The sequence below is a fragment of the Rana temporaria genome, chromosome 11 (genome assembly GCF_905171775.1).
Source record: "Rana temporaria chromosome 11, aRanTem1.1, whole genome shotgun sequence".
NCBI lineage: Eukaryota > Metazoa > Chordata > Amphibia > Anura > Ranidae > Rana > Rana temporaria.
Window position 1 is genome coordinate 2,092,379 of NC_053499.1, and position 22,887 is coordinate 2,115,265.

The 22,887-nt window shown below is 49.2% G+C and overlaps 1 protein-coding gene and 4 non-coding genes across 5 annotated transcripts in view; all 5 read left to right on the forward strand.

Annotated features, from left to right (window-relative positions):
• Positions 1 to 5,288: 5,288 nt before the first annotated feature.
• IPO7 (importin 7) overlaps positions 5,289 to 22,887 on the forward strand; it is a gene marked incomplete at its 5' end in the record, with an annotated part of 31,547 nt that continues 13,948 nt past the window's right edge. Inside the window, 16 exon segments of the mRNA XM_040327885.1 lie at positions 5,289 to 5,370; positions 7,738 to 7,891; positions 8,581 to 8,739; positions 10,536 to 10,692; positions 11,431 to 11,520; positions 11,844 to 11,938; positions 14,058 to 14,142; positions 14,630 to 14,764; positions 15,796 to 15,895; positions 16,072 to 16,148; positions 16,335 to 16,451; positions 17,034 to 17,123; positions 17,783 to 17,948; positions 19,356 to 19,516; positions 20,992 to 21,120; positions 22,186 to 22,252. Coding sequence (XP_040183819.1) covers positions 5,289 to 5,370; positions 7,738 to 7,891; positions 8,581 to 8,739; positions 10,536 to 10,692; positions 11,431 to 11,520; positions 11,844 to 11,938; positions 14,058 to 14,142; positions 14,630 to 14,764; positions 15,796 to 15,895; positions 16,072 to 16,148; positions 16,335 to 16,451; positions 17,034 to 17,123; positions 17,783 to 17,948; positions 19,356 to 19,516; positions 20,992 to 21,120; positions 22,186 to 22,252 — 1,864 coding nt within the window.
• On the forward strand, positions 12,971 to 13,153 carry LOC120918121. The gene has a single exon (XR_005744330.1). It is a non-coding gene; the product is annotated as a small nucleolar RNA SNORA23 (small nucleolar RNA).
• LOC120918123 lies at positions 14,363 to 14,546 on the forward strand. The gene has a single exon (XR_005744332.1). It is a non-coding gene; the product is annotated as a small nucleolar RNA SNORA23 (small nucleolar RNA).
• On the forward strand, positions 17,443 to 17,623 carry LOC120918124. Its single transcript, XR_005744333.1, has one exon. It is a non-coding gene; the product is annotated as a small nucleolar RNA SNORA23 (small nucleolar RNA).
• Positions 20,632 to 20,812, forward strand: LOC120918122. The gene has a single exon (XR_005744331.1). It is a non-coding gene; the product is annotated as a small nucleolar RNA SNORA23 (small nucleolar RNA).

Genomic DNA, 22,887 nt, shown 5'->3' on the forward strand with positions numbered 1-22,887 from the left:
AACAGGACAGTCACACAGTATAGGGGGGGTCTAGGGACACAGGATGGGGGGGGGGGTCTAGGGACACAGGATGGGGGCGGGAGTCTAGGGACACAGTATAGGGGGGGTCTAGGGACACAGGATGAGGGGGTCTAGGGACACAGGATGTGGGCGGGAGGGGGGGGGGTCTAGGGACACAGATGAGGGGGGGGTCTAGGGACAAAGGATGGAGGGGGGGGGGGTCTAGGGACACAGGCTGGGGGGGGGGGCGGTTTAGGGACACAGGATGGAGGGGGGGGGGGTCTAGGGACACAGGATGGAGGGGGGGGTCTAGGGACACAGGATGGGGGCAGGAGTCTAGGGACACAGTATAGGGGGGGGCTAGGGACACAGGATGAGGGGGTCTAGGGACACAGGATGTGGGGGCGGGAGGGGGAGGTCTAGGGACACAGATGAGGGGGGGGTCTAGGGACAAAGGATGGAGGGGGGGGGGGTCTAGGGACACAGGGTGGGAGGGATCTAGGGACACGGGATGGAGGGGGGGGTCTAGGGACACAGGATTGGGGGGTCTAGGGACACAGGATTGGGGGGTCTAGGGACACAGGATTGGGGGGTCTAGGGACACAGGAGGGGGGGGTCTAGGGACACAGGATGGGAGGGGGGTTTAGGGACACAGGAGGGGGGTATAGGGACACAAGATGGGGGTGAGAGGGGGACACAGGATGAGGGGGGGGGCTAGGGACAAAGGAGGGGGGGGCTAGGGACACAGTGTGGGGGCGGGAGGGGGGGTCTAGGGACACAGGATGGAGGGGGGGGTCTAGGGACACAGGATGGAGGGGGGGGGTCTAGGGACACAGGATGGGGGGGGGGGGGGGTCTAGGGACACAGGATGGGGGAGAGGGGGGTCTAGGGACACAGGATGGGGGAGGGGGGGTCTAGGGACACAGGATGGGGGGAGAGGGGGGGTCTAGGGACACAGGATGGGGGAGAGGGGGGGGTCTAGGGACACAGGATGGAGGGGGGGGGGGGCTAGGGACACGGGGGGGGGGGGGGGGCTGGGGACAGGGGGGGGGGGGGGGGGGGTGTCTAGGGACAACGGGAATGTGGGTGGAGGGGGGGGTCTAGGGAGGAAATGGCTAGATGATGCTGGTTGTCCTCAGACGGGCCTCTATCTGACTTGCTGCAGCTTCTGACTTCTGTTTTTGACCTTCCTCTGAAAATGCCGGTTTCCTGGCTGTTGCGCTTTGTGATGAATGAGTTCTCTGCATAGTTGCTCTGTATGGCAGCCAGGTAATCGGTATGGGGGGGGGGGGGGTTCCATGTCAGGTGAAGGGTTCCCTTTAATCACCCTCTCCGGCATTGGAGTGAAGAGGCTCTGCAGTAGTCCGGAGTGCTCTGCGGGGGTCCGCCCCTCATATAAAGGACGGATTAGTCCCTGTGTTCTCTCACATCCGTAGAGCTGCTGATGAGGCAGAGTGCTGCAGCGGGAGACTATGGAGCGCGCCGAGTGATTAGTCAGCCTGTCCCTTTCCCCTCCATTCAGCACATTCTCTATAATCTATACCCAGATAACCGCCGCCGTCTGCCCCTCGCCCTCTCCTCCGTGTCCCCCCCGGGGGGGGAGGGGGTCACACTCCGCCATAATAACAGATAAGAGCCAATAAAATGTCACTTCAGAGAAGCTGCAAGTTGCAGATTACGTGTCGGCGCCATTTTTATTTTGTAGTGAACTGAGATAGGAGTTCTCTCTATGTAAAGGTGTGACAGTAAGGGACAACTTCTGGTGCGCGCCGGGGTGTGTTGGGTGCCTGGCTCACGCAGGGGGGTTTCGTTGGGTGCCGTGTTGGGCGCCTGGTGCGCGCAGGGTGTGTTGAGTGTCAGGGGGGAATGTTGGGCGCCTTGGGCACGCCGGGGTGTGTTGGAGTGTGTGTTGGGTGCCTGGCGTGCGCCAGGGGGTTGTTGGGTGCGTGTTGGGTGTCGGGGGGGGTGTGTTGGCACCTGGCTCGTGTTGAAGGTGTGTGTGTGGTGTGGTGTGGGCGCCGGGTGCATGTTGGGTGTCAGGGCGTGTGTTGGGCGCGTGTTGCGTGTCGGGGTGTGTGTTGGGCGCCTGACGCGTGTTGGATGCCGGGGGTGTGTGTCGGGCTCCTGGCATGCGCCAGGGGGTGTGTTGGGCGCCGGGTGCATGTTGGGTGTCGGGGTGTGTGTTGGGCGCTGGCGCGTGTTGGGGTGCGTGTTGGGCGCCGGGGTGCATGTTGGTTGTCAGGGCGTGTGGTTGGGCGCGGTGTTGGGTGTCGGGGTGTGTGTTGGGCGCCTGACGCGTGTTGGGAGGTGTGTTGGGTGTCAAGGTGTGTGTTGGATGCCGGTGGTGTGTGTGGACAGCCTGGCATGCGCCAGGGGGTGTGTTGGGCGCCCGGCGCGGTGTGGGTGTCGGGGTGTGTGTTGGGCGCCGGGGTGCGTGTCGGGGTGTGTTGGGCGCCTGACGCGTGTTGGGTGTCAAGATGTGTGTTGGATGCCGGGGTGTGTCTGGGCGCCTGGCGTGCGCCAGGGGATGGTGTTGGGCGGCGGGTGATGTTGGGTGTCGGGGTGTGTGGGTTGGGCGCCCGGCGCGAGTTGGGGTGTGTTGGGTGTCGGGGTGTGTGTTGGGGCGGGTGGTGGGTGTTGGGAGGTGTGTTGGGTGTCAAGGTGTGTGTTGGATGCCGGGGTGTGTGTTGGGCTGCTTGCGCGCGCCGTGGTTTATGGTTGCGCGCCGTGGGTGGTGTCGGGATGTGTGTTGGCCCGCCTGGCGCGCTGGGGGTGTGTGCACGTTGGGCACGAGGTTGTGGTGTGTTGGGCGCCGGGTGCTTGGCAAAAACGCCAGATCTTCTTCTCCGTTCTCAGAGGCAGACTGCCGTTCTGTGAGAAATCAGCGGGTCTCGGCAGACATCAGACACGGGTCCGCCCTGCCTCAGTATATCTTGGTGGTCCATAAGGGATTAAAATATACTCCGTCCCCCCATGGCATTTGAAAAATCACTTTGCAAATACAGTATGACTAAAATATTGCAACGCTCGCCATTTTATTCTCTAGGGTCTCTGCTAAAAAAATAGAGATATGTTGGGAGTTTTAAATAATTTTCTTGCACAAAATTCTAGAGTGCTGCCAGTACATCATCGGCCTCCCAGTGAGGCGTATGTGCGGCGTGACGGTGTTAAAGTGCGCATGTGTTGAGTGGGGTGTCCACGGAACCGGGGGGGAGGGAGGACGTATTCCTCCAGTCCGGACTTTTCTTGCCGATCGCGGTGACCCAGCATATGTGATCGCGCTGTCGTCTGGTGTATTGGGCTGGAGGCCTCTCGTCATTCCATCCCCCGCAGCCTCTCCTCTATGACATAACATGGAAGGAATGAAAGTGAAAGTTGGCTGCTTAACCCCTTCACTGCCAGGCCGGGTGCAGCTTCCTGTGTCTCCATAGGGGGAGGGGCTGTGCACCTCTGTGCATTCATCATATACTTTATTAACCCCTTGTGTACCAACCCTGAGATGGGGGGGGGGGGGTTATAAAATTGTAATACTAATGATGGGTGGAAGTATAAAGGTGACGCTCTCTCTCCAGGGAAGGCAAATCCGTGAGCAGTATAGAATCTAATGTATAAAAAAACCAGCAATAGTACGTTGTCTCTTAAAAAAAAAAAAAAAAAAAAAGCTGAATCGTTTATTGTAAAAAAAAACACGCAGGAGAAAACGATACAGCGCACAAAAGATAACATTTAAAACAGGGCTCGACAAATCCCGGTCGCCATGGCGACTAGAAATAGTGTCCTGGCGACTTGGCTTGGAAGCTGGCGCCATCTGGTGGTGAGCCGTTGGTATTACAAGTTATTACCACCAGATGTGTGAGCTGGCGCCATCTGGTGGTGGCCGTTGGTATTACAAGTTAAGCATTACAAGTTAAACAGCAATTCTAATGTAATTTTTTCACTATTTTCACTGCCATCTTCTTCCCTCTAATTAGAACCCCAAACATTATATATATTTTTTATCCTAACACCCTAGAGAATAAAATGGCGATCGTTGCAATACTTTCTGTCACGCCGTATTTGCGCAGCGGTCTTACAAGCGCAATTTTTTGGGAAAAAATTACACTTTTTTTAATTAACTTTACTGTTGTCTTATTTTTTTATCCCCATTTTTTTTAATATAATGAAAGATAATGTTACGCCGAGTAAATTCATACCCAACATGTCACGCTTCAAAATTACGTCCGCTCGTGGAATGCCGACAAACTTTTACCCTTTAAAATCTCCACAGGCGACGTTTAAAAAAAATCTACAGGTTGCATGTTTTGAGTTACAGAGGAGGTCTAGGGCTAGAATTATTGCTCTCGCTCGAACGATCGCGGCGATACCTCACATGTGGTTTGAACACCGTTTACATATGCGGGCGCTGCTTACGTATGTGTTCCCTTCTGCGCGCAAGCTCGTCGGGACGGGCGCGTTTTCTGGCTCCTAACTTTTTTAGCTGGCTCCTAGATTCCAAGCAAATTTGTCAAACCCTGATTTAAAAACAGCCGGCAAAACTGAAAAACCAACGTGCTTCCGGGGGTGACGTGGTGACCTCGGCTAGGCTGACGTAACCATGGCGCATGCGCACATCATAAGAGGTATCGCTTGATGGGAGATACCATTTTTAAAGGCACAATTTAAACCTATACAAACAGCGGGGGGGGGGGGGAGAGGGGTTAGGCTACCGTAGTTCTCACAGATTGTGCGTCGCTGTTAGCCGCCTTCCAGCAGCAGCAAGGCACAACGTGAGAACTATGCCCCCCTCCCCCCACTGTTTGTATAGGTTTCGATTGTGCCCGTGAAATGGTATCTCCCATCGAGAGACGCCTCCTACGATTGCGCCCTGGTTATGTCACGGCTCCGTCATGCAGGGGCACTATTTGATGGGGGGGCACTTCTCGACAGAACACCGGTTATCTGCATTCCTCACATAAACGATGTTTAGGGAGAGCCAATCGGCAGCAGGGTAGACCTGTACAGATAATCAGGGGGGCGCTGATCATCAGTGCCGGTGCCTCTTCGGTGATGCCCGTCGGTGCCGGAGAAAAAGTACTTATTTATAAAATGTTATTACCGAAACAAACTTTTGGGGGGGGTGTTATTATTTTCTCACACACTGTGTACATCGTCAGCCCTGGGGAACCCCAAATATATAATTCCTCCCCCCCCCCCATGTGACTTTACATCAGAGCTGTGCCCCGAGTCATGACTATCCCCTGATCTCTCCTTTCTATTCATGTATCCCCCCCCCCCTTTTTGTTTTTCAGGCTCACAAGTCTGTGACCTTCGTGTCCACCCTGCTGCAGATCACCATGTCTGAGCAACTGGATCTACCTGTGCGACAAGCAGGTGAGTACAACGGGGGAGGGGGGGTGCAAATCAATCTGTATGCCGTGCTGCCCCCCTGTAGGCGGTTGTTGTTGGGAACTAATATATTTATATTCTGAGCTGTCAAAGTGGATGTAAAGCCTCCATAAAACTGGTTGTAGTGACTGGCCTCAGCTGTGCAGAGATGAAACAACCCCCCCCCCCCTACATAAGTCTGTAACAGTTTATCTGCAGTTTTTTTTTCTACAGCCTCCTAAAGCAGTCGATCATCAGCTCTGTCCTCAGGACCCCACTAACAGGCCAGGTTATGCAAGATAACTGGAATACATGGACAGGTGATATCATTTGCTGCTCAGTGATTGCAGTATTTGTGTCTCCCCCAAGGGTAATACAGAAAAACCTGGCTCGTCGGTGGGCCCCCTGAGGACGGGGTGATGACCGCTGTCCTAAAGCACATATTTTACACAGCATTTCTCCCACTCCAGGAGGCGGGGTCTGTTGTCAGAAACTGCACATCACGGCGCAGAGTGAAGTGTAATGATATTTGGGAGAAGAAAATGGACCCCCACACTCTCATAGGGAAACGTGCACAGCGGAGACAGTCAGTCAAGGCCATTTCCCAGGATTGCTCGGTATAGATATAGCGGCGCCTGTTCCTCGCCCAGGTGATGGCACCCGGGGGGTGGGGGGGGGGGCTGTCCCTTGCCCAGTGATGGCACCCGGGGGGTGGGGGGGTGCTGTTTTCCTAGCCCGGGGGTGGGGGGGGTTGCTGTTCCCCGCCCAGTGATGGCATGACGGCACCGGGGGGGGGGGGGGGGAGGTGCTGTTCCTCGCCCAGTGATGGCACCCGGGGGGTGGGGGGGTGCTGTTCCTCGCCCGGTGACCGGCACCGCGGGGGAGCTGTTCCTCGCCCCGGTGGGGGGGGGGTGCTGTCCTCGCCCGGTGATGGCACCCGGGGGGGGGGGGGCGGGGGTCTGTCCTCGACCTTGGTGACGGGCACCCTGGGGGGGGGGGCGGGGTGCTGTTCCTCGCCTGGTGACGGCACCCTGGGGGGGGGCGGGTGCTGTTCCTCGCCCGTTGACGGCACCCTGGGGGAGGGGGTGCTGTTCCTCTCCCGGTGACACAGGTAGCAGAGGAAGAAGGCAGCAGACAGAAATGACACTTGGTGCTCTGGAGTGAGACAAGTACACACTATAGAGGGATAAGCTTTGTTCTGATTTCATGTCTGAGGTTTAATAAGTGGCATAGTGGCATTGCTGTGGTGCCCGGTGATTGCTCATCCTTTGCCCCCTTTCCCTGGCGGGTATACATGTGACGGGTATACATGAATACGGTGGGTGGGGGAGGGGGGATTCATTGCGCTGAGACAGATATTGATTTGCATTCTCTTTGAATGGGTTCAGCTTTTACTTGTTAAATTTAGACGGTTTTTATGACGTGTTTTCCATACTTTTGCACAAACTGAAGCAATCGCGGCCAGGCAGCTGCTGCTTCATCTCTAGAAGTGTTTTTTCAAAGTGCAGCTGTAGAGATGAGGAAAAATCCTCATGATGTCAATTCAGCAAAATCTCCGACACGGAACCGCCGAGTTTGGCGTCAGCCGCGGTCACAGCGGGGATGTCGGAGATATGGTGACAAGCGTATTTAAAGGGCAACTCCAGTGAAAAAAGGGATGGTGGTTTTTAAACATGCGTCCATTGACTAGGAGTCCTGTGTGATGACGCATTGCTGTCTGACTTGCTGCAGCTTCTAATGCACATGGTGAGAAGCTCACAGTGTGCGGTGATATCGGAGGAAGCCGTTTCAGTCCAGAAGAGGAGCCGTTACATCTGTTCAAGACTGGAGGGGGAGGACGAATTTAAATCTTCTCCATATACCTCAATACTTCCTCCTGCTCCTAACATCCTCACTGTGTGGCTGGGCTTGGTGCTGCACCATTCTGGCTGTGCCGGCTCCTCCTCCCCCTGTGCACACATGCTGCTTGTCCTGTTTCTTCCCCATGCCCTAAGCTAGGGGTGGGGTCTGCCCTAAGCTAGGGTCGGGGGGTCTGCCCTAAGCTAGGGTCTGGGGGGTCTGCCCTAAGCAAGGGTCTGGGGGGTCTGCCCTAAGCAAGGGTCTGGGGGGTCTGCCCTAAGCAAGGGTCTGGGGGGTCTGCCCTAAGCAAGGGTCTGGGGGGTCTGCCCTAGGAATAGATAGGCAGAGCGGCCATGTTCAGTAGGACTGTGCAGAGTAGCACCGGGCGGGGCCACACAGTGTCCGTCTCTTTGTATTGGGTGCTGAAATGTATAAATGTGTCATTGTAGTGATTATACAGTGTGCAGTGAAGTCAGACTTGTGTGGTGTTTTTATTTTTTTTATTATTGACGTCTCCCCCCCCCCCCCCAACAGGTGTTATTTATTTAAAAAATATGATCACTCAGTATTGGCCGGACCGGGAGGTGGTCCCTGGCGAAGTCCCCACACACACGATCCCTGAGGAGGACCGCCACTTTATCCGGGAGAATATTGTAGAAGCCATCATCCAATCTCCAGAGCTGATACGGTGAGTGCGCTGTGTGTGTGTGTGTATAGAGGGAAGGCGGGTATCCGAGACACAATGAGCTTCTTGAACAGGAAGAAGTTAATCGATTGCCCAACACGCCAAGTGTTACATTTTTTTAACGCAATCTGTATTTATTTTGCGATATAGTCAAACCTCGGATTGCGAGTATTGCGGTTAACGAGCGTTTCACAATACTAGCATTGTATTTAAAATCCACACTCGGTTTGCGAGCGTCTTGCAAAACGAGCCGGATTCAAGGCAAAGCGCTGTGCAGTCCTGCGTTTGGCCTAAGGTGGGGAGGGGGGGGGCACCCGAGCAGAGCCGTTCGGAAATACTCGTTCCCAAGCCTTTCCGAGGTTCTCAGTTCAGCCGAGCTGTCCTCGGGTGTTTCCAAGGCTCTCAGGCGCCCCCCCAACCTCTGGCCGCATGCGGTACTGCATGCCATTGAAGTCGATGCAGAACAAATTATTTTCGTTTCCATTGACTTCTATGGGGAAACTCGCTTTGATATGCGAGTGCTTTGGATTGCAAGCATTCTCCTGGAACAGGTTATGTTCGTAATCCAGGGTTCCACTGTATTATGTTTTTATTTATATTTTCCTTTAGCTGGCTATCTCATGAAAGCGTTCTGAGCAGCTCATGAGTCAAATACTCGTATTTCATCTCTGGATGTCATTTGTGTATTGCAGAGTCCAGCTGACCACGTGTATCCATCACATCATCAAACACGATTACCCGACTCGCTGGACGGCCGTCGTGGAGAAGATCGGCTTTTATCTGCAGTCTGATAACAGTGCCTGTTGGCTGGGCATCCTGCTCTGTCTGTACCAGTTGGTGAAGAACTATGAGTAAGTCGCCCGCCCTTCATCTGTAGGAGACACGAGAGGCTGTACGGCGGGGCCTGGCCATATAATCCTAACATTAAGAAACTGCTTAAAGAGGAACTTCATTCCAAAAGGGGAAGTTCTGCTCTTCCTTTACACCCCCCACCCCCTTCCCAACTCTTATTTATTTTCTGACCTATATCATCACAACTACTTTGCACTTCCAGGTGCATTATACTTTGTGTTTTTTTTTTTTTTTTTTTATTATTTTTATTTAAGAATTTTTAGCACAAAAAAACAAAACAATAAACAAGACAGGACATAGACAGCTCAACTCCGTACAGCACTCAAGGGGAATACTTTGTATTTTTAAAGACAAATTGGGCTTTTTTTTTTTTTTTTCTACAGAGGAAAACGGGCCCAAAATAGTAAAATGTAGCTGTATATTTCTGGCTATTACCATAATCAGCCCAAAATAAATTATCCTTTTTCTGACATTGATGCCATCTATGTATGTGTTAACCACTTAACGACCGCCGCATGTACATATACGTCGGCAGAATTGGCACGGACAGGCAGAACGACGTGCCCGCACGTCGCTGCCTAGACGTGGGTCCGATCGGGAACCCCCCCCCCGGTACATACGGCGGTCGTTAATCGCATGGGAGCCATCCGGGATGAGGGGGGCAGCTATTAGTTTCTAGCCACCCGGAGCTGAAGAACGGGGAGAGCCGTATGTAAACGCGGCTTCCCCGTGCTTCACTGTGGCACTGCATCGATCGTGTGATCCCTTTTATAGGGAGACTCGATCGATGACGTCAGTCCTACAGCCACACCCCCCTACAGCTGTAAACACACACTAGGTGAACCCTAACTTCTTCAGCGCCCCCCTTGTGGTTAACTCCCAAACTGCAACTGTCATTTTCACAATAAACAATGCAATTTAAATGCATTTTTTGCTGTGAAAATGACAATGGTCCCAAAAATGTGTCAAAATTGTTCAAAGTGTCCGCCATAATGTCGCGGTCACAAAAAAAATCGCTGATCGCCGCCATTAGTAGTAAAAGAAAATGCAATAAAACTATCCCCTATTTTGTAAACGCTATAAATTTTGCGCAAACCGTCCGATAAACGCTTATTGCGTTATTTTTGTAAAAAAAAAAAAAAAAATGTAGAAGAATACGTATCGGCCTAAACTGAGGAAGAACATTTTTTTTATAAATATATTTTTGGGGGATATTTATAGAAAAAAGTAAAAAATATTGCATTTTTTGTTGCTCTATTTTTGTTTATAGCACAAAAAATAAAAACCGCAGAGGTGATCAAATATCACCAAAAGAAAGCTCTGTTTGTGGGGGGAAAAAAGGACGCCAATTTTGTTTCGGTACAACATTGCATGACCACGCAATTGCCAGTTAAAGCAGCGCAGTGCCAAATTGTAAAAACACCTCTGGGCATTTAGCTGCATCTTGGTCTGGGGCTTAAGTGGTTAAGGACCGCCGCATCGCTTTCCTCTGCAACTCTCCTCCAGAAGCCGCATCTAAAGGGGGAAAATGGAGCCCCCACGCTTCAAGTAGTGAGAAATCTGAGGTTAAAACTTTAATATATCGGTTAAAAACACATGGGGAAAGCTGTAATAAAAAATGCAATTCCCAGAGTTCTGAGTACCGGTACTGTGCGTGTGTGGTGACATCGCAACCTCCAGCTCCACCCCCTACATGTTTCTTCAGATATGACATCACAGGCAATGTTTGCTCCTCTGGGGAGTAGTGCAGCAATTTGTATTCTTGCTGTGTAATTGGTTTTGTTTCATGTTCCAGGTACAAGAAGCCAGAAGAAAGGACCCCACTGATAGCCGCTATGCAGCACTTCCTGCCCATGCTGAAGGAGCGATTCATCCGCCTGCTTCCCGACCCCTCCGAACAGTCCGTTCTCATTCAGAAACAGATCTTTAAGATCTTCTACGCCCTCGTCCAGGTAAGTGCCTGCAGATGGATGTGCCGCACTCGCAGGCAGTCTTCCATTTTGAAACCTTAAAAATGAAAAGCTGAACTAACACCGTACACCCTCCCTCCTACTCTCTGGCCGTTGCCTCAAGTCGGTGCCCGTGTACTGAAATCCCTGCTCTTTTCCTTCTCCTTTCTGCAGTACTACCAGGACAGATCAGAGCGCTTCTGATTGGTCAGCACTAGCACAGAGGAATGCTCTGATCCGTCCCAGATGCCCTTCACAGAGGATTGGGAGAAGAGCGGGGATTTCAATTCCCTAGTATGCTACACGAGCGCTGAGAGCTCGGAACCCACAGTGGTAGGCATTGGGGGGGATAAAAACGTACAGTGGAAGATAAAACAAGCATGAGAGATAGATATATATCTATCAAACCAGCAAGATGGCCGCAGTGCACATGCACAACAGTGCCACGTGTGTAAACGCCACCCTACGTGGTGTTTTGGACACCCCTGGTGACGTCTAATCCGACTAAATGCTGTGTGGGGGGAGTTTGACGCGTCATGCATGTGGACCGCGGCCATCTTGCTGGTTTGAAACCATCAGAATTGTGTAGTACGACATGCTTGTTTTATCTTCCACTGAGTATATCATCTATTTGGCTACAATACATTTCAAGTGTTTTGCTATACTACACCATGACGTGGTATTCTTTACACCTTTCAATCTCAGCGCAGTAATCTCTAATCCCCCTCCTTTACCTTGCAGTACACGTTACCCCTGGAGCTCATCAATCAGCCCAACCTGGCCGAGTGGATTGAGATATTGAAGACCGTGGTGGACCGGGACGTTCCTGCAGTAAGTTTTTTTTAATTTTTTTTTTTTTTTGCCTTTTTTAATTTTTTTTTTGGTTTCCTTATCAAATTTACAATTTATGTTTCTATGGGCTATAGGAATGTTCAATGGCGTGCCACAGTTGGGACATTCGAGTGTAAGCTCCTCTAACACTGAGCTGGTCAGATCAGTCTCTGTACCAAAGGGAAGCTTTGTGTCCACCATTGTTGGTTAATGATTCGTCTACTCTCTGTGGCTCCCTTTACCTAAATTGGTCCATCGATGTTGGTTGCCAGATGTCCACTTGACACGTGTGGTTTTTTTTTTTTTTTTTTTTTTCATGGCAGGAGACCCTCCAGGTGGAAGAGGATGACCGACCGGAGCTGCCCTGGTGGAAGTGTAAAAAGTGGGCTCTGCACATAATGGCCCGGCTGTTTGAGAGGTACGGTGGGTTTGCGTGTGTGTGTGTGTGTGTGTGTGTAATTAATATATATATATATATATATATATATATATATATATATATATATATATATATATATATATATATATATATATATATATATATATATATATATATATATATATATATATATATATATATATAATTTTATAATTTTCCAACTCATGACTATTTCAAGCACCTCAATAGCTTTCATGTGACCTACCTGGCCTCTCGTGGGGGTGTACTCCCAGTATGGTGTAACAGTAGCCAAGGCAGCCCAATGCTTGCTATGGGGCCTGGGGTTCAACTGGGTCCAATTGGGGGTTGCTAAGAAGCCGTGGCTGTAATGCTGCTTATCGGCTTGTGTCATGCTGATATATAGTAAATGGGCTAATGAGGGTTTCTTTCAAAAGCACGGCGACTTAGAGGAGGTCCAGCCTACATAAAAAAAAATCACAGAAATCACTCTCTCCGCCTTTCTGCCCTCTCTCCGCCTTTCTGCCCTCTCTCCGCCGCTAGGCAGACCAATGGCTGTTATGGGGCCTGGGGTTCAACTGGGTCCCATCGGGGCTTGCTAAGAAGTTTCCAATATAGAAGGGATCAAGTCAGACCTTGGGACCCTCGCTAGTCGCAGATCTCTCTACCCCTCAGCCGCCCCCACACCCCCCGTGCATAAAGAAGCACCCTTTGAACCAAACCCGGTATGGCTAATGCAATCATAAATCCCAGAGCGTCTCCCCAGCTTATAGCACAGCTGAGGTTTGTATTCCTATATTAATGTATTTGACTGTGTCCCTGCAGTGACAGATGTTTTACCAATTGGCCCGAAGTCTCCCTAATAACTTTTAAATGTCGTATTTACAGTAGGGTGAGATGAAATTGAAGTTAAGTGACAGCAGAGTGTTGCTGTTTCTAGGCACAGATGTCTTGTAGGCAATGTTCCAGGTAACAATGATGGCAGTTTAGCGGGGGCACTTTGCCTGTTCAGCTGGCGGCGGTGTGCTCTTTCAGCGTTGGGTTCTTGTGGCAGCAGTGCAGTGTGCGCAGTGTCAGTCTGTGTCTGGCGGAGCAGAGTGTTGGCGTGCTGCTAGCGCTCTGCTCCGTTCACACAAATCCTGCAGCCGGAGATTGAACATGAGATCATAGTACTGGTCTAGTGCCCGTCCTTTGGACGCTTACACCACTGGCCAGCCTCCAAACTCTCACACATGTCTACAAGCTGTGGCTGTAATGCTGCTTATCGGCTTGTTGTGTCCTGCTGATGCGTAGTAAATGGCTAATGAGGATTCCCTTGGAAGGGGACGGGGAGGAGGTCCAGCCTACATCACAAAAATTGGCAGGACCTTGTGTATTTTTTTTTTCTCTTCCTCTCCCCTTTTTATCAAACACTTCCGTTGGCAATCCTACCACTACAAGGTTTGTACAAAGGACTATCGTCTCAGTGGTAAGTCAATGAGCTCAAGGTGCCCAAAGGAGGGAGTTTTTGGAACCTTGATGCGTTTCACGGGTGTTCCCTTCTTCAGGAGGATTGAGGGAGACCCATAGTTCTGTGCTCTATGGGCCCTCAAAAGGCAGATGCCACACCTGAGCAACATTCTCCTTCCTGGTGCAACATATTCAAACATTTCTGAAGAGGCCTTATAGGGCTCCGTTCACATATGTGGCCACTGTTTTCAGTGTAGGGACTCCAAGGGACTGTTTACTGCTTCAGATGCAAATTTTTACCTGACGTCGCACCTGAAGCGGACTGAAACGCACAGTCATTTTTAAGACGGCACTGCAAGCCACCTCTGCACATGTGTGAACAGGATGCTCGGAGAAGGCTGCCTGTTCATATGTTATGCGAATCGAATGCAGGTCAAAATGCATTCCCCAACTTTGTTGGGGTAGGCGGTACACTTTGGTGGGGGTGGGTCAGCCACGCCCTGTGACCTCTGGGAACCCGCCTTCTGACCTTTGGGGGAGGTCCCTGTTCCAATTCCTGAGTCCTAGCCATATTCTTCAATGGGAAACCCTAACCCCATATATGTGAACAGAGCCTAATAGTTTACTATTTTGAAGGTGATGCTGCATTAATATGTGAAATGCAGAGATCTGACGTCTTGTATATCTTTAGGTACGGAAGTCCTGGAAATGTCTCCAAAGAATATAATGAATTTGCGGAAGTTTTCTTGAAGGCCTTTGCAGTTGGTGTTCAACAGGTACCGGTACACCTTCTAACTCTGGGGGGGGCGCCTTTTTATTGGGGAGCTCCAGGCATGCTGGGCGCAGCAGTGTGGCTGGCGTGCTAGCAAAGCTGCTGTTGCTGGACACGGATGTCTTGTAGGCAATGTTCCAGGTAACAATGATGGCAGTTAAGGGGGTCGCTTTGCCCGTTCAGCTGGCGGCGGTGTGCTCTTGCAGCGTTGAGTTCCCGTGGCAGCAGTGCAGTGTGCGCAGTGTCAGTCTGTGTCTGATGGAGCAGAGTGTTGGCGTGCTGCTAGCGCTCTGCTCCGTTCACACAAATCCTGCAGCCGGAGATTGAACATGAGATCATAGTACTGGTCTAGTGCCCGTCCTTTGGACGCTTTACCCCACTGGCCAGCCTCCAAACTCTCACACATGTCTACAAACCGTGGCTGTAATGCTGTTTATCGTGTCGTGCCGATATGTAGTTAAATGGGCTAATGAGCATTTCTCTGCCTGCAGGTCTTGCTGAAAGTCCTGTACAACTATAAGGAGAAGCAGTACCTGGCTCCCCGAGTCTTGCAGCAAACGCTCAACTATCTCAACCAAGGAGTGTCCCATGCCATGACCTGGAAGAACTTGAAGCCGCACATCCAGGTGAGCTCATCAGACCACCGTGTATATGTGAGGGGGTTTTCTTATAGAAGCTGCTGTGAATGAGGCCTATCGCATCTCCAACTGATCTTTTACCACTTCCATCAGCTCATTCCCCACAGTTGCAACCTTTTTGTACCACCTGCCCCACCCTATTAGAGTGTAAGCTCTTCTGAGCGGGGTCCTCTTAATCCTTTTTGTATTATAACTGTATTGTCGTTTTTTTTTTTATATATATATATATATATATATATATATATATATATATATTATAAAGCACTCCATAAACTATTGGACCTATATAAATCCTATATAATTATAATGATGATGCGCATTTCTGCTGTTTGGAGTTTGTAGAGCCAGCTTGTTAGTATGGTTGGTGGCTTTACCGTGACAGATCTGCGGCACTCAGGGTAATCGCAGAACAAAAAAAAGTAACATGCACTACCACAAATTTTACCTGGGAGACTGAATACCGGGGCTGTGGCCCAGGCGCCTTTTGAATTGTAGCAATAATCCTCAAATTAAAAAAAGCCAGTTACTCTGACATTCATTGCAACAAATGTTTTTATTGGCTGTGTCAGGACACAGCAGAAACACGCTAACATGTTTTGGCTGAAGCTTTAGGCTCCATTCACACCTTGGCGACAAAACGCTTGATACGCTGGAGGGGCGAATTTCCATTGCTGTCTATGAGATGGTTCACATCTCACACCGAAACGATGTACGCCTGCCGCCTGAAAACAAGTCCCGGACCCTTTTTTTCAGGCGGCATTGGCGTTCGGCCATAGACGGCAATGGAAATTATTTGTTAAAAAAAAAGTTAAACGAATCGCGGCATAATACGCGGCGTTACTTGTCGCCTAGGTGTGAATGCAGGCTTACTGAAGGCATATCAGTAAGGTTTTGGCTGAAACGCGTTGGCGTGTTACTGCTGTGTCTTTCTATGTAGCCAATAAAGAATTATTGCAATGAATGTCTGAGTAATTGTCTTTATTGTACCCTGGGTAATCGGCTCTTTTTTTGTTTTTTAGGGCATCATTCAGGACGTTATCTTCCCTCTGATGTGTTACACCGACTCTGACGAGGAGCTGTGGCAGGAGGACCCCTACGAGTACATCCGCATGAAGTTTGGTACGTCTTTCAATTATAGAGGGAGAGAGTTGGATATATCTCTATCTCATAATATTTTAAGTTTGTTACAACTGTAACAGTCTGGATATAAGCAGATCATTCAGAATGATGTGCCAGTATTTGTCTGACACAAATATTTGATACTTATCTTTTTTTTTTTTTTTTCTTCTCCTCAGATGTGTTTGAAGATTTTATCTCCCCCACCACCGCAGCACAAACGTTGCTTTTCACGTCTTGCAGTAAAAGGAAAGAGGTACGGCCTGGATAAACTGATGAGCTGTCAGTTCTGTCACGTGGAGGGACTTGTGTCAAGCTAATAAGCATCAACATTTTAATGAAAATAAGGCAGTCAGGCTTTGTCTAATACTGACGTCTCTTTAGTTTTTGGACTTTTGTGTGTTGGCGAGATTGACAATAGATCTGTATTTTGTTTTCTCAGGTGTTGCAGAAAACGATGGGATTTTGTTACCAGATTTTAACAGAGCCGGCTGCAGATCCCCGCAAGAAAGATGGCGCCCTCCACATGATCGGGTCCCTAGCAGAGATTTTACTGAAGGTAGGTGAGACGTCGGACTTGGATCTGGGAGGAAGCCTTCCCTGTCATGGCCAGCGAAATCTCTTCCCAAAGATTTGTGTTCTTATCGGCTAAAAAAAAAACCTGAATTCTGAATCTCTGCAGGGAATTTACATTGTAGCTTTCCTCTTCATAGTGATTATCCACAAAGGTGTGTTCTGATATGTATGATTTTTGGGGTGCTCAGAAGTAGAGCTGGGCAACTTTTGGCCCCAAAAAATCTTTTTTTTTTTTTTTTTTTTATTTAAATTTTTTTTTTTAAACTCGATTCACTAATCAAGCTTTTATTTTTTTTTCTTTCTCCTCCTGATGGACACTGCGCCAGTCCTAAGGAGCTGCGGGCAGGAGTTTTTAGGCAAGGCTTCGGCCTAGTCCCCCGCGATCCTGGGGAAAGGCTGAGGACTAGGCCAAAGCAGCGACCGCCGGGCATTCGCGTCAGGGGAGAGCGGGGGGCGCGCGCCCCTATTGGCTGCTGGGAGATGTGACATATAGCTACGTGCACTCGCCCAACAGAGCCGACCTGCCACTGTTCTCACTCATATTTATCTATTTTTATTTTAACAGAAAAAGATCTACAAAGACCAGATGGAGTTCATGCTGCAGAATCACGTCTTTCCACTCTTCAGCAGTGAGCTGGGTTACATGCGAGCCCGGGTAAGAATCCTCTCCTTTCTCTAGAGATCAGGGCGTCCTGCAAGACTTGATTAGAATTTCATTGTGTTTTTTGGATTTTAAGATCTTTTTTACAGCGTTGATGGATTTATAAAATATTGTAAGATTATCCCTCACACACACAAACATTCCTTTTGCACGATTTTATCTTTTATAGAACTGTTCAATCACACTGTAATTGCCAGCTTATTGGTTATCGCTTATTTCTCCTGTTTTCTGATTGGATTTCAACCCAACTTGCCCCGGCGCCTGGACTTATTGGTTTACAAAGGAGTACAGCAAGCGATTTATATCCGTGGCGGCGGTGCAGTGTGCGCAGTGTCAGTCTGCGTCTGGTGGAGCCGTGTGTCAGTGTGCTGCTGGCTCTCTGCTCCGCTCACACACATCCCGCTGCCAGAGATTAATGTGAGATCATAGTACTGGTCTAGTGACGTCCGCTGGACACCTCAACCGCTGGCCAGCCTCCAAATTCTCCCACATCTGCTTGATTTTTATGGAATTTCCCATTTCTGTGTATTACTGACCTCCTATATGGTGTCTATGGACTATCCCTGAAATACAAACGTTTGTAAACGTGTTGCTGCCACCAAGATATTCCGTCTGTCCTCGTTTTTCATACTCTGCCTCGGTTCCTCTTGCAGGCCTGCTGGGTGCTTCACTACTTCTGCGAAGTGAAGTTCAAGATTGATCAGAACCTGCAGACGGCCCTGGAGCTGACCCGGCGGTGTCTCGTAGATGATCGGGAGATGCCCGTGAAAGTAGAAGCCGCCATCGCACTTCAAGTTCTCATCAGTAACCAGGAAAAAGGTATGAAATGTACCTGCACAAAGGTACTCTAACCACTTCAGACCCGTGTTATAGACAGGCCACTACAACACAGCTCTGTTCAGAGAGGGCGTCTATGGACGTCGTCCTGGAACCACGTGCCTGTCCTTTGTATCACAGATCAGGGTAAATGGCCAATCACAGCAGCCCTTTAGCAAGTGATCAGCTGTGTCAAATCACAACGTAAACAGACTTGCCAGTTATCGGCAGTACTTTCCTCACCCGCTGTCGCAGCATAAGAGCTGGCAGGTGTGACCGGGGGGGGGGGGAAATGTACACACATCAGTGCAGCCTCCATCTGTAAAGAACAATGACTGATTTGCAAAATAATAAATAACCCTGTGCTAATTAACCACTTCAATACTGGTCATTCCCCCCGTGTTACTGGCCAGACCAATTTTCATCTTGGCGCTGTTGCACTTTGACAATTGCACAGTCGTGCTACACTGTACCTAAATTTTGTATCATTTTGGCCCCATTTGTGTGAACAAAATGATACAAAATTTTTCTTTTGGTGGTGTTTGATCACCTCTGGGTGGCATCCTTGGTGGGCATCTATTCTATGGTAAGCATCCCTGGTGGTCCTGGGGGGGTAGTAATCAGCGTAGACCCCCACTCCCTTGTCAGAGCAGCCGATTGGCTGTCATCTACTCGTGCCTGTCAGTTGCGAATGGAGAAAAAGCTGATAAACTTCTCTTCCTGTTTACATTGTGAGTGGACACAGCTGATCACATGGCAAAGAGTGTCGGAGGCTCTTTATCCAAATCGGAGATGTGATGTCAGACTGATGCACCACAACGATTGCTGCTCACCCCTGCGGGTTATCGTGATCTCGTCGTATGACATCCGGTCAGGATAACAGAATCACTTTGCGCCGGTCATATTGCTATATGGTGTGCGTGAAGTGGTTAAATACCAACTAAAGAACTGTCTCCCTACAACAATTCATGTGTACAGTGTTGCTTGACTGCACAATTGTCAAACTGTGTCAGTGCTGTAAATGGCCTGGGCGGGGGGGGGGATGAGAGACTGAAGTTCCTGGTATTGAAATGGTTAGTGTTTCAGGGGTGTATATCGGGGGGTTCAGATGCATGTTACTAGTAATATCACCCAATGGAAGATCAACCCTGAGAAAAACTAAAGCGGTCACAACATCTAAGGACTTGTAACGCAGTAAAATATAATTTTGCGTTTTTAGATTGCTATTTAAGTTCTTATGCCTGTCGCGGGTCTCTTGTGTAGTTCTGGTGCTTGAATGCTGTGTAGAGTATATTGGTTGGGTCATGTAGATTAGCACTGCAGTGTATTGGTTCCGTGTTTTTAAATCCATGTCCTTTTTTTTTTTTTTTTTTTTCTTTTTTTTTTTTTTTTTTTTTTTAACCTTCCCAGCCAAGGAGTACATAGCGCCCTTCATCCGGCCGGTCATGCAGGCTTTGCTTCATATTATCAGGGAGACGGAAAATGACGACCTCACCAATGTGATTCAGAAAATGATCTGTGAATATAGCGAGGAAGTCACGCCCATCGCGGTGGAAATGACGCAGCATTTAGTAAGTTGACATCTGTGTACTGCAGTGTGTGTGTGTGTGTGTGTGTGTGTGTGTGTGTGTGTGTGAGATTTTTAGCTTTGTGTAAAATGTGACTAGTTGCATGTAAGTTATTACACTTTATGTGTTTTTGCCCAAGCAGGGTAAGGCCCCTTTTCAGACGGACGGCTGTTTTGCCGCAATTAAAAGCATGTACATTTTCAGTGAAATTCACTGCACTGATATTAGATTTGTACATTGCGATTACATGCGGCCGCATTTAGCTGTGGTAGTCATTTCCATAGCAACCCTTTTTATTTATTTTTGATTATAATGTGCTTCCTGGTTTTTTTTTTTTTTTTTTTTATTTATTTATTTTATTTTTTTTTCACGCTGCTATCCGCAGTTGACACAAAAGACTGCCATTACCTGCGGTTAAGTGCATTTAGCTGCGCTAAATTGCACCTGGACGCATTCAATTCTATTTTTTCTATTCGCACCAAACCGTATGCAACGAAATCGCAGCTAAACGTGTGTGTGTGTGTGAATGGGGCCATATGAAAGCATTGTGTGCTTTTTAGCTGCGGTAGAAAATCCGCAGCTAAAAGCACCATTCTATCCGTCCGTGTGAAAGGGGCCTAAGTGTGTGTCTGTTTCTTTAAATTGTTTACCAGTGATCTTATGCCACTTCTGCCTCCTCTTAAGCTGGCATTGGTGTCTGCTTTGCCAGAGGCTGTTGCCCCCCTCCATGACGCATATCGGGCTTGTCAGGTGGCTGATATTAATTGAAGGAGATGACCCCCCCCCCCACCAGTATCTGGTTTGCTATCCAGCTTGGGAAGAACCAGTATCGGGCCAATATACTTCAAAAGGTATTAACTTCCTGAGCTCCTGCCACTGATGCCCTCTACGCATTTCATAAATTATGATCACGCCCATTAGATGAAATGCATCAAAGCTCTTCTAGGAATTTTGTTTTTAGGGGCTCAGGATTGCTGGTATAGCGAGTAGAATTGGTGCACTTGTCCCCTATAAAAACGGGCAAAATGGGCAAAGCAAGTGTATCCTCTTTATTTCAATGAATAATGTGTGTTGCTATCCGAGGACTGGTCCTTTGTGTGATTGGCCAGTTAGCGGCAGCAGTGCAGTGTGCGCAGTGTCAGTCTGTGTCTGGTGGAGCGGTGTGTTGGCGTGCTGCTAGCTCCCCGCTCCGCCCACACATATCCTGCAGCCGGAGATGAACATGAGATCATAGTACTGGTCCAGTGCCGTCTGTTGGACGTTTTCACCACTGGCCAGCCTCCAAATTCTCGTACATGTCATTCCTTGTGGGCTCAGTTTGAGGTTTGGAGCCAAAAAACCTGTCTGGGTCCCCTCTGTGACAGTGAAGTGCTGGGGCCCCATCAGGAGCAGTCAGTGATTAACAAGCGTTTTACTGTGTTTGTTCAGCATTTTAATTTGTGTGGTGTGTGTTTGTGTTTTTTTTTTTCTCTCTCCAGGCTATGACGTTTAATCAAGTAATTCAGACGGGTTCGGATGAGGAGGGCAGCGATGACAAAGCTGTGACTGCAATGGGAATCCTCAATACTATAGATACGTTACTCAGTGTGGTAGAGGATCATAAAGAGGTGAGATTGGTGTGATGTCACACACCCCACCCCGCCCCCTATTATTGATCCTGCATTCCCCTAATTTATGTGGTGCTTTTCCTTTTATTTCCCCTTTTTCTTTCTTTCGCTCTCTATAGCACTCTCGCTCGCTCTCTATAGCACTCTCGCTCGCTCTCTATAGCTCTCGCTCGCTCTCTATAGCTCTCGCTCGCTCTCTATAGCTCTCTCGCGCTCTCTATAGCTCTCTATAGCTCTCTTGCGCTCTCTATAGCTCTCTTGCGCTCTCTATAGCTCTCTTGCGCTCTCTATAGCTCTCTCGCGCTCTCTATAGCTCTCTCGCGCTCTCTATAGCTCTCTCGCGCTCTCTATAGCTCTCTCGCGCTCTCTATAGCTCTCTCGCGCTCTCTATAGCTCTCTCGCGCTCTCTATAGCTCTCTCGCGCTCTCTATAGCTCTCTCGCGCTCTCTATAGCTCTCTCGCGCTCTCTATAGCTCTCTCGCGCTCTCTATAGCTCTCTCGCGCTCTCTATAGCTCTCTCGCGCTCTCTATAGCTCTCTCGCGCTCGCTCTCTCTATTGCTCTCTCGCGCTCGCTCTCTATTGCTCTCTCTTGCTCTCTCTTGCGCTCTCTCTTGCTCTCGCTCTCTCTTGCGCTCTCTCTCTATAGCTCTCGCTCTCTCTATAGCTCTCTCTATAGCTCTCGCTCTCTCTATAGCTCTCTCTATAGCTCTCGCTCTCTCTATAGCTCTCTCTATAGCTCTCTATCTGTCTCGATACTCCGCAATATAATGGACAAAATAGTTGCAGGAATATATCCTACCACAATGTTTGACTTTATTGGTGCCCACATGAGACGAGGACACTAGTAGTAGTAGTAGTAGTAGTAGTAGTAGTAGTAGTAGTAGTATAATGAAACATCCTCCCCTCCAGTATGGATGATCCTGCATTGTCCCGTAGTACTTTCCCTTGTAGTGCATTTCATGATTTGATGCAAATAATTTTAGTCTTGGTTGTGTTGGGAAAACCCCCACATTGTGTTTAATGTTCATAGATAATCTAATGGACCTTGTAATGTTTTTATACAGATCACTCAGCAGCTGGAAGGAATCTGCCTGCAGGTCATCGGAACCGTCCTACAGCAACACGTTCTGGGTAAGTACCGGGAGCTTTTTTTTTTTTTTTTTAGATGGGTAGGTGGTCAGGGCCGCTCTTTTATCCCACTTAATTTCTACAATACATCCGAACACTCCAGTTTATTTGCCATTTGTGGAGGGCCCCCCCCCCCCGTTACAACAAGGGGTGGTCCTGTGGGAAGGGGTTGATCTATGGGTGAGAAGTTGAGGGATGGATGGGTTTTGTGAGTGGTGGTTGGTAGGGTAAGGGTTGGGAATTTGCTGCTGGTGGATCCTGTGGCTTAAGAGGTGGGGTGGTTCTGTGGGTGATTGGTTTTTCAAGTGGGTGTTTTCTGGAAGTGGAGGGCGTTGTGGGTGGGTGTGCGTGTGGTGGGCTTGAGGAGGTGGTTTATGGGGCGGTTGTGTGGGTGATAGGTGGTTCTATGAGGTGTGTGTGTGTGTGTTTTTTTTTTTTTTTTTTTCTGGATGTGGAGGGGTGGTTGTGTGTAGTGGGTTGGAGGTGGTTGGTTGGGGATGGAGGGGTGGTGTGGGTTGCAGGAGGTGGTTGGTATGGAGTGTGTGGGGTGGTTTCTGTAAGTGAAGGAGGTATTTGGGGGCGGTGGTTATGCACATGATCGTGGGGATGGGGGGGGTGTTGCCATGAGTGGGTATGAA